The sequence below is a fragment of the Adiantum capillus-veneris genome, chromosome 24 (genome assembly GCF_014529385.1).
Source record: "Adiantum capillus-veneris isolate H3 chromosome 24, ASM1452938v2, whole genome shotgun sequence".
NCBI classification, from domain to species: domain Eukaryota; kingdom Viridiplantae; phylum Streptophyta; class Polypodiopsida; order Polypodiales; family Pteridaceae; genus Adiantum; species Adiantum capillus-veneris.
In genome coordinates, this window is record NC_140954.1 from 127,982,354 (window position 1) to 127,993,688 (window position 11,335).

Consider the following 11,335-nt stretch of genomic DNA (forward strand, 5'->3'; position numbering starts at 1 on the left):
TTGCCTGATTCCTATTGGCCAGGAGGCAAAGGGGTCCAATGAGAGTTTAATTGAATTATTAATTAACCTAAAGCTCTCACAAAAGGGGAAAGGGGAACACATGTCAAAAGGCTATCACTTATGCTGCTTAATGGTGATAGGCTAGCCCTGGGGAGGTCCAATGGGATGAGAGCAAGAGAATTTAGCAAGAGGGCTCGCCCAAGAGAGAGAGGGGGACTGATTTTTGCAAGGCATTATCACACACCCACTCACACAATCTCATGTGTGAAGAAAGAGAAGACTATCTCTTCCCAAGCTTTAATGGAGAGCTCATCACCTACTCCAAGCTTGTGAGATAGAAGCCTACATCAACACACTCTTGGCATGTGGATGCAAATCCAACCAAGAGCCAAGCTTCAATGCATGCTCATCTCCTCTACCAAGCTAATTACTAAGCTAAGCTATGCTAATATGAGTGATTATGTGAGGAGATGTACATCTTTCTCGTAAGATACTCCTTCTTCCTCTCAATCTACTCTCATACCCTACTAGCTCTCACCATCTTCGAAGGTGTGTGAGGTCTTGGGTCTGAGAACGGGGATAATGCAAGTTGTGTTTGCTAAGTGTTTTGCTTAGTGCATGAAGCTTTCATCTTCATTGCACTAGCTAGTCTTGAAGGAACACAAAGAATTGTATTGTACAATGTCTCTCTTGATGGGAGAAACCATAATACAAAGCCTTTTGGAGGGGGGACCGGCTCCATGCAAATCCGATCCTCAACTGTTGTCATTAGCTTAATTTCTCTCTCTTTTGAAAGTATTGTCGATGCTATCTAACTAGGTGTTATGCTTTTTGTTGCTCTCTCCACCCAAGCACTCTTGTAATTCTCATTAGGAATCTATTCTAATGAAATGCCCACTATGTTCATGCTCATTTCCGCTACACAAAAGTTATTAGGCCACTTAATGTTATAAGTCAGGCCCTAGCAACTTGCTTGAGAGCTTCGTGGAATTGTAGTTAATGGTCGGCCTTATCGAGTACCTGAGCCATACTAGTCACAGGTTTACCGTGCAAGCCACATGCCTTTCCTGTACTTGCATTTACTGCTAGGCAACCTTGTTTAAATTTGAGGAGCATCATAGAATCCTGCATCGGTCTTAGCCTTACTATAATTCAAACCTATTGACGCTTGTCAGGATATTGTGTGCTCTCTCTGCTTGAGAGGAGCTTTGAAAGTGGTTAAATTTTGTTTAAATCCACAACCGTTTAATACATATTCCATGCAGATAAATGGAATTGGCTAGCTTCAATAACAGCTATGATGTAACGACAATCAATCCATGCGTGGTGAAGGCCGACATACCCTTGGGCGATAATCATTGCACAAGTCGGAATTCACAACCCTAAAGAACATGCAGATGATTGCATAATCAATGCAAAATTGAAGCAAAAAACATGAGTACTTGAACACTTTTTGGATGTATCAATATGCCTTGCAACACGCCGAAGGTTCTTCGATCGATACGAAATTCCGTAAGATTCTTTGAGTACTATAACCCTTGGATAGTCATGCATGCATGTGGATAGAATCCAACATGATTCTATCGTACACAGTCTTCGAATCCATCCCCAAATCTTGATGCGTATCTTGGTTGGATAACATGTTCCTTGGAAATTCCTCGCAGCTGTATAACCATTCCTCGATCAACTAGCCTTGGCTTCCAACTAGAAGATGCATATAACTTCTGTGTATTTTGAAATTTCTCTGTTGCGTCATCTGTTGCTTCCTCTAACACGACGGCTTGCCAAGATTTGAGGCCGACTCAAGGACCGATGGAATGAGGGGGGGAACGTGTCCGTGGATACCCTCTCTTATGCAAACTAAATTTCCGTAAGGCCTTATGGCCTTGGGCGTTTGAGTTTGAAAAGAAAAGCCTACCTGTGGTCAGCTATGTGGCTGGAGAAGAAGAGAGAGAGAGAGAGAGAGAGAGAGAGAGAGAGAGAGAGAGAGAGCATGTTGCATGTTGCTCCTTAGCCGTGTAGCATGTGACGAAAATTGGTCCCTTCGGCCTCGTGCTCACGTCAAGCCCATCCACTCTACGTTTTTTGGAGGTCGACTTTGCTCCATCCTCATCGCAAGCGGCTCTGCACATGCCTTGTTTTTTTTCGGCCAAGCCTTCCCTACCTATTAAGGGCTCTTCTCCACGGCTCTAGTGTTGCATGAGCATGCAAACGCATGCACACAACTGAAGAGGACCATGCACTTCCCCCCAAAATTGGCCTAACTATGATGCCAACGCAAGACTGAGGGAACTCCCATGAGGTTTCATCCACCCTACCACCCTATTTAGAAACCCTTGTCCACATCTAGAAGTCGCCCCTTCACGCGGGGCCTCTGACCCCCTTGAGTTTGCCCTTGACCTCTGACCCCCTTGAGTTTGCCCTTGGCCTTATGTGACCCTCTTGACTTTGCCCGTTGGCCTTACAGAGAATACAAATACAAAGTAGTCAAAAGTGACTAGCTGGAAGTGGAAGTTGGGTACGAAACTACAACAAAGTTTACTTTATATTTGTCTGACCACTCATCATAAGAGTCTAATCCATCGTCACACGTGACATACCTCACCCAAGCGCTTTAAAAGAGCAGGGCATATCTCACTGCCAGCAACCAACGCGAAAGAATTAGCAGGCACAGAGAGAGAGAGAGAGAGAGAGAGAGAGAAGCAAGCGTCAAGAGGAGGAGAATAACATTAAGCATCAGAGAGATGGCAGGTGAGAAGGTGCAGCTTCTGAGCTTGTGGGCGAGCCCTTACGTGATGAGGGTGGAGGTGGCGCTAGTGGTGAAGGGGGTAGACTATGAGAACATTCCACAGGACCTCAGCAACAAGAGCGAGCTGCTGCTCAGCTCCAACCCTGTCTACCAGAAGGTTCCCGTGCTTCTACACAATGGGAAGGCCGTCTGTGAGTCCGGCATCATCGTGCAGTACGTCGACGAGGCCTGGCCCGGTGCCGAGGGTAGCAACTTGCTCCCTGCAGACGCCTACGGGAGGGCAATGGCGCGCTTCTGGGCGGATTTTGTGGACAAGAAGGTAAGCATTTTTCATACAGAGAGAAGAAGACACGTTTATGGTTTCGAAGGATGGAAATGGGACATATGTATGTGTATGTGTAGGTATTGGATGCGCTGCTCGGAACGCTGAAGGCAAGCAAGGGGACGGAAGAGGAGAAGAATGTGGCCGAGGAGAATGTGCTGGCAGTGATGAGCACGTTGGAGCAGGCGCTGATGCAGTGTAAGGGTGGGGAGGGGCCATTCTTCGGGGGCGCAAGGCTGGGGCTGGTGGACGTGATGCTGGTGCCGCTACTGGTGTGCCTGCCGGCCGTTGAAGAGCTGGCACAGCTAAGCCTTCCCTGGGCGAAGAAGCTCCCGCGCTTGGAAGCATGGTTCGCGGCCACCAAGGCGCATCCTGCTGTTGCTGTGCTTCCAGAGCCTAACAGAATCACAGAGTTTGTCGTGAAAGAAGTCTTTCCGAGATTTTCCAATTAGAAGCCTAGACCCCCGGGCCTCGGCCCTGCTCCTTGCTCCATTGGCAATTTTTGAAAGCATATCAACAACTTCCAAGAGGACAATAATGTATGCAAAATTTCTATCAAGTTTCTAGATTGCAAAATTTCTAGATTTCTATCAACATATCAAGTTTCTAGATTGCAAAATCGGTTTTATTTGATCATAACAAATTTGGACCATTTTATATGCCCCTATAACTAATCCTGATTGTAGTATATATCCCAGTTGCCTAATAAGTTTGACCTTTAACAAGCTGAAGTTTAAAAAGATGATTATTTTAGAACAAAGAGTGGGGAAGAGAGATCTTCCATGGTCGTGCAACCAGCATCATTGCGACAACATGGCCGCTCTTGCACCACACAGGTATTCACCATGCTAGGGCTCATGAGCTCCAAGCTCTTTGTCACTCCATCATCATCATAATGTAACATACCATCCACTCCATAGAGAGACTAATTATGATCATGAGAGAGAGAGAGACTATAGTTGCATATGCAACTAGTGTAAAACTAGGGATTATTCCTTACGTAATGCACACCTACATATAGATATAAACTTATCGGTAGACCACCGTCAAAAGACTTGACCAAAATTTGAGTTTTGACAAATAATATTGATATATGCATAGGGCAGTTACAATTATGTTCATGCTATTTTCAATGCATTGGATGTGTTTATGTCTTTGACATAAATGAGTAAGAAAGTTGGGACATCCACATCCAGTACAATTGCATTGCTTGAATGAGGCCCAAGTCCCCTACGTTGAGTCACTAACTACACATGACAACAAAAAACCCTCCTTTCACCTAGTAGCAACAATAGTATGGATTAGATGATGGAATGTGAGGATCTCAATCCTCAATGGGGAGGGTTGGTTGGTTATTGATGGATAGCAAGAGCTGAGAACAAGTTAGTACACTTAATGCGAATGTGAGAAGTACCATTGCTAGCTTAGAGCAAGTTAGCTTACTTATTGGCATATTGTTCCTTGATGTTCAAAAGGTATGGTTTGGTCATCATGACAATGATCTAGGTTCACTCAGTACTTTTACAAATTTGTCATTGCAAAGAGCTGCCTAATAACCTTTTCTAGCTATCGTGTAACCTAGCCATGTTTATGATTCTTGTTTCTTTTTTTTCTTTTTTAAAAGAAATTTCCATTCTATGTGGGATATTTTATATTCCTCTTGGTTTTGTGCTATAGGGTGAACTTGATCCTCTATCATCTCATCCTCAGTTATAGCACGATCAAATCCACCCTCCTTCGATGTGCCTGCATTTGTAGGTGGCTTGTCATCTCTCAAAACATGGCCCCAAGTGGACCTGACCACCGATTTGCTAACAATCACTACCTTAGAGAAGTTCCTAGCATGGTGGCCAATTCTACAACCTTCGTTACATGCACTGGGGAAGGAGGCTTGGTGTCTATCTTGGTGTCTATCTTGTTGTGTGTCTCTTGATTAACTTCCTTCATTGCCTTCATGATCTCGGTAAGGGAGGCTTCAATACCTTTGGATTTTGCGTGCAGATATTGGCTCTCTACCTCTGTCATCTCCTTTACCTCCTTTCTCTCAAATCAGCTCCTAGAGATAAGCCTCGAGGGTAGTAATCCTTGCTTCTTGGCACCCGGTGGGATCCTTTCGTGGTGCATCCACTCTTGCGAGGAATCTCTTGCGTGTGATTAGGGTGCCGAAGAAAGACATTGGGACTTCCTTTACTATCTTGTATGAATGGGATCTTAATGGGATGCTTGAACTCAAATGTTGGAGCTGATAGGATTGCGCGACACTCCTCTCAGTTGGAAAAACTCAAGGCTCAAATCTTCAAGGTCGGAGACACTATCACGATACACTCGGCTTGGTGAGGGCAAGGCTGAAAGTAGCGGCCCACGAAATGAGTTGAAAGGCATAGGGAATTGGAGCATGCTCATCACCACCCAGCCATGCCATATATAGACCCTTGGCCTGCTAAATATAGGGACCCCCTAGGGACCCCCTTTACTGCATGTCCGTCGTGGCCCTTCGCTATGCCTGATCCTACCCTTGGCATGATATTACTCCCCCCTTGGAGAAGCGTTGTCGTCCTCAAAAACAAGAGTGATGATACCCTAATGTTTTTTATAGTGGCATCCTTCATAGATCTAGTTGTTTGGTTGACCGGAACACGGTTCTGCAGGAGGTTCAATGAAACCAAGAGTAACATCTTGATTTTTCCCATTGTTGTCCATTTGCAACCATCTTGTGTTACCGATTCCTATCCAATCATAGTGTGTAGACTCCATTTGGAACACACATGAGTATTCAAAACGAGCCATCACACAAAGATAAACCCTAAAGAGTATCTCTTTTCACTTTCCATGAAAGTAACTTGCTAACATAACTCATCAACCAAGTTTAAATCCTTGACTTGTTTTCCAATTTCAGCCGTAAACAACCCCACCATAACTAGTGTTCAAGATTGAGAACTTGATTTATACATAAAGAGACTACACCTAGTCACAAACATGCTTTAACTTATGGTAAGAAAACTCCAAGTAGAGCCATAAATGCTTATTAATTGGATTGCTTGGTGCTAATATACGCACTTTGCATATCTTTTAGCACAAGATTACACTTTTTAATCTGCATATCCCCTTGGATAACTGACAGTACTGAGGTGTGTTTCCCCCAAGGTTTACAGACAGTCTTTCCAGATGGCTGGTAAACGGGGATCACAATATCGTACAACATTGATGAGGAATCAACAATCGGCTGAATAACCATCGTGGTTAACTTGAAAGATCCACAAGCACCCAAACCGAGCCATGACCTCTATTGGTGATTGGTAGACCGAAAAGTAAACTCAGCGAGATACTGCACATGGAGTGCAAAATTCTTCATAAGCCACTAATGCTATGAATATGCATGCCGCTCGAAATCAGCCTTTGCTTAACACTAGGACTCATAACACCTAGTGTGCATGCATTTCGCAAAAAACAAATCCGAACCTGTATATCCATGATCATCCTTGCCAATCCCCCCCCCCCCCCCCCCCCCTGTTCTTTGTAAGAAGCTGCATGTAAAAACATTTTTTTTAAATATATATAAATATATACATATAAATCACTCTCTCCCTTGTTCCCACACTCACATGCCCTCGACGCTTACATAAACACTCTCGCACATTCTACACACACACACACAACCCATGGCGCATACACTAGCACACATGTCTACGTGCAGACATATAAACACACAATACACGCACATCATACGCACCCACAAAAAATATAAAAAAAACAAAGGATTCCACATCGACGCCCAAAGAAGAATGACGGCCAATTCGCGCGAAAAAAACACTAAAGAGGACAAAGGCATGCCCCGAAACTGGTGAACACGCTACACCGACGCACTCGCAAGGCTCGCCCTTCGCTAACATCTCGTCCACGATGCATCTTTGCAGTAATACCCGTAGGTTGTCACTATTTTCTTCTAGTTCAAGCCAAAATCTTATAAAAACTCGAATTGTAAATTGTCACTTCTCTCTAAGTGATGGTCACAAAGGCCCACCTAAGAGTTTTTAGTTTTTTAAATCCTCCTAAGACAAAGCAAGGGTCAACCATGTGCGACCCACCCCCCTTGCTTTGTCTCCCCCTGATTAGGACCCTAAGCTAATCAGACTACCCTAAACCCAAAGGAGCCTCCACCTATAAAAAGGCACTAAGAGGTCACTATCGAGGGGGGTCAGCACTTGGTAGCATTGTAGTGGGAGGGATTGGCAACATTTGCATCAAGAGAGAGGGGATTTAGTGTATGTTACGAGGCTGGGCACCCTCCTGTTGTAGTGGTTAGCTGCAATTGGGATAGCTTGGCGTAATGGTTAATTATGTGCTGTCTATTTACTTTACTAATTGATTTGATGATGATTTTGTAGAGTGGAATGCGGGGAGTTGATGAAGAGGCGACGGCAACTACTCTTGGCCATTTTATATTTGCACAGTATCTTAGAACATCATTTCAATAAGCCACTATGGCTCTGTAAATAGTTGTAGTGGGAACTCCCCTTATGGGTCATGCAAGAACTAATGAGCTTCACTCATTTACAAAAGCAAAGTGGTTGTAAAAGAGGGGCCTCAATTTTTGGCACCTTAAACTCAAAGTAATATATTAAATACCAACTCCACAAGAGAGGTGCCCTGGAATGTTTGGGGGTATATTTAGGCCTTTCTCTTGCAGATTCTCTTCTCTACTCTCTTAAGCTATGGTTATTTGCTGTGTACTCTCTAATCTAGTCTCCATCTCTTACACTCTCTTACAAGCATGTCTATGTCAATTCTATGTTTACTGTGTGTGTGTGTGTGTCATAGTCTAGGTGAGTGTGTGTGCTTGGAAATTGGAAGAAGAGGTGGACAGTTTGATGGTGATGGCTTGAAAGCTTGTGTTGAATATTCTAAGTGGTCGATCTCTCTTCTTCCAACAGTGGTATCAGAGCGTCAGGTTCGAGGATTAATCGGCACTAGATTTCCGTTCTAAGGTGTTCCTCTAATTGACAAAATTTCAATTGCAATTCATCAACCTTGCAATTCAAAGATTCAAGGATTTGTGGAAATTCCAAAACTAATTGATTGAATTTGCAAAAGAAATTTTGTTTGGGCATCAATTGTCGGCCAATAGGCAACTCTTTGGCAACCGGCTTCTAGTTTCCACTTCAGGACGAACAAGAACGGGTATGTTCAACAGCTAAATTCAAGCATTAGCTAATCTTGAGTATATTTGAAGATACGGACCAGAAGGTGAACCTATTCGGAATTGAAAGTAATCGAGAAGCTTCAATTACGACTTTGAAAGAGAAGTTGAATTGGGTAAAAAGAAATCGGCAAGAAGAAGGTAAAAAGCTTGGAGAATCGGACGGGTTTTGGCTTCGAACGATTGGCAATTTTCAAATTTGGTAATTTGCCTTGCCTTGAGCTTCCTCATCCCCAAACTCCACCGGTTCAATTCTGCTGCGGGAAGGGCTGCCTAACAGCAAGTTTAGCTCTCAAACAAAATTTTCTTGGCTTCTAACACAATTGCCGAGACCGCGTGGGAAACAACACCTGCAGACCAAAAGCTGCCTTGTCGACCTGCTCGAAAACAGTCGAAGCCAACATCAAAAGGGACGCCTTGCCCGAGGGAGTAACTTTGCCTCCTAGCAAGTGCACAGCCGAGGCCTACACCGACCTGCCAATCCCCATCTTCCCCTACGGCGCTGTCTTCGTCTATGTACTCGCTGCCATGCAGGCCTTTTCAAATTTAGGCTCCCAAAAGTAAGGCCTCACTTACTAGGCTGGCCACCCACTATAGTTACCCAATTTTTTTAACCACAACCCTCCAAATGACCTTTCACATGCCACCTTGGCCGCCTAATGGCAATCATACCTCCTGACTCTTCGGCCATTGAAAAAGTCCACGTACCCCACTGAAGACGAAGTTAAATTGTGCTTCGGTTGGCTTCCAACAACATTTGAAATTGCCAGTCATCTTAATTTATACGGCCGATTATATTTCAAGAATCCTATCCAAATATTACAGCAGGCGGCAATCAAAAGCCGCGCATCATTAGCAATTATCTGCTACAACACAGGGCGCGGATCGGGCCGTGATCATATAGTAAAATTATCAATTATATTATCATTTGGAGGTAAGGGAGATCGGATGCTACAAAATTCGACCGGCTAGCTGACGCACAATCGAACTGTCTCTTCTCTGGCAATTTCCTAGCACACCGCCATTCTGGACTGGACGCCACCGCTCTTTTTCAGCTAAGTACATTATATTTCTGTTATTTATTTTATTTTATTCCGCATATTGCATCTGTGAATATCACCAAATAGCCTTTTTAAGCATTACCATTTAATTAATTATTTATTTATATTTTTAAAAAAAAGCACGCCATCATGGCACATCTTCCTCATGCACCCACGATTGTAGAGCAGCTTCAAAATTTGCAGCAGTCACTCACATATGAACGCATGCGAAGGCAAGAACTTGAAGATAAATTATTGCATTCTGCACGCACCGAATCTGCACCGGCACCCAAGAAAAACAAAATTAGCAAAAAAAGCCTTCACTTTCAAAGATTTTGATGGTACTAAAGATGCTAGTATGGTTCTAGCATGGGTTAGTCAACTAGATGACTATTTTCATGATGAAGACTTTCCCGAGCATGAAATGGTAAAGTGTGCATCCAATCATCTCACTAGCAGCGCTGCATTGTGGTGGAACGCCACCAAACAACATGGAAGAAGACCACGCACATGGAATGCATTTAAAAAAGTGTTTTTGCCCCAATTTTTTCCCACACAATACAAAGCTAAAGCACGACGTCAATGGGATTTAATTCGACAGGGTAGAAATGAAGATGTATAGGGTTACATTGACCGTTTTTGGAATTGTCTAATTCAATTGCAAGCAATTGAACTGAAGCGAAAGTACATATCAGCCTTGGAACTACAAATTATTGCTGAGGTAGATATGTTCAAACCAGATTCTCTGTCAAAGGCCATTAACTTGGCTCTCAACGCAGAAAAGAAGAAAGGTGGACATTCCTCTCACACTGATCAACCTGCTAACACTAACCGCAACAAGAGACCTCCTTTTTCTCATAACTTTGACATAAATAAACACCAAAGCCGTACTTTTTTCAAAAGACGAAGATTTGACAATCCTCCTACCACTGCTCAACCTCATACGAGCAACAACAACAACAACACCCAGCAACGAGGCAACCAAAATTCTTTCAACCAACGTTCTCCTCCAACTTCTAATGGTAACAAAAAGGTGAAGTGTTTTAAATGCTTTCAGTATGGTCACTATGCAGATAAGTGCCCAAATGGTCATGCTAAGGGCAATGGTCAATCCAATGGCCATTCAAATGGAGTCAACAGGAATTCAAATCAGAAACCCTTCAACAACAACCGCCCCAACGGAGCTACTCTTAACCTCATCGAAGATGCTACACCCGACAACAATGAAGTGGAAGTTAACTACGGTGAGGGATATGATCCTGATTATGATAACGATGACAACCCATCCTCAGGTACTCCTATATCTCCTCACACTTTGTTTAAAGTGCAAGGCACTGTTAAGGATGAAAATGTCACCATTCTGCTAGATGATGGTAGTAGCCATGATTTCATTTCCACACGATTGGCACAACAACTATCACTCTCTGAAATTTTATCACCTCACAAGGTCAAAACTGTTTTTAATAATCAACGTTTTAATTGTAAAACTCAAGTCACTATTGAAGTTTGCATTGGTGAATTCACACAAGCACGTACATTTTTAGTAGCACCATTGCATGGACTCGATATGATTTTGGGAATACCATTTCGTCACGAATTTGACCCATTGATTAATCATAAAACACGTACAATGTCTCTCACTCATAATAATAAAACTTTCTCCATCCAAGCAACACTGGCACAACAAAAATTTCCACTCCTCTCTCACACTCAAGCCAAACGAGCAACTCGAAAACAGGGGAAAACATATCTAGTCTTGGTAAATCAAATTTCTGATGAAACTGAAACTTCACGTAATTCCACACACGATGAATTTCTCTCACAATTTAAAGACTGTTTCATGCATGATCTGCCACCTGGAATTCCACCATCACGCCCCGAAGACCACAAAATTGACATCATACCGAGTAGTGAACCTCCTTGTAGAGCACCTTATCGTGTAAATCCTACCGCACACAGGGAAATACAAACTCAAATCACTGATTTACTTGACCGAGGCCTAATCTGACCTAGTAGTTCACCATACG

At 43.3% G+C, this 11,335-nt stretch overlaps 1 protein-coding gene across 2 annotated transcripts; it reads left to right on the plus strand.

Annotated features, from left to right (window-relative positions):
- Nucleotides 1–2,650: 2,650 nt before the first annotated feature.
- Nucleotides 2,651–7,703, plus strand: LOC147427116 (putative glutathione S-transferase GSTU6). Of its 2 annotated transcripts, XR_015186172.1 has the most exons (3): nucleotides 2,651–3,068; nucleotides 3,152–3,610; nucleotides 7,457–7,703. XR_015186172.1 is itself a non-coding variant. In XM_086498341.1 (2 exons), the coding sequence occupies exons 1-2, from the start codon at nucleotides 2,745–2,747 to the stop codon at nucleotides 3,521–3,523; spliced, it is 696 nt and encodes a 231-aa protein (XP_086354467.1). In that variant the 5' UTR covers nucleotides 2,651–2,744; the 3' UTR covers nucleotides 3,524–3,667. The 2 variants fall into 2 exon arrangements, 1 of the variants encoding a protein (XP_086354467.1); XM_086498341.1 differs by lacking the exon at nucleotides 7,457–7,703 and having other exon boundaries at nucleotides 3,152–3,667.
- Nucleotides 7,704–11,335: the final 3,632 nt, after the last annotated feature.

Excerpts from the sequence above, each read along its gene's own strand:
- LOC147427116 (XM_086498341.1), top strand. The coding sequence starts at position 2,745 with ATGGCAGGTGAGAAGGTGCAGCTTCTGAGCTTGTGGGCGAGCCCTTAC. Across the intron at positions 3,069-3,151 it reads CGGATTTTGTGGACAAGAAG|GTATTGGATGCGCTGCTCGG; the intron begins GTAAGCATTTTT and ends GTGTATGTGTAG.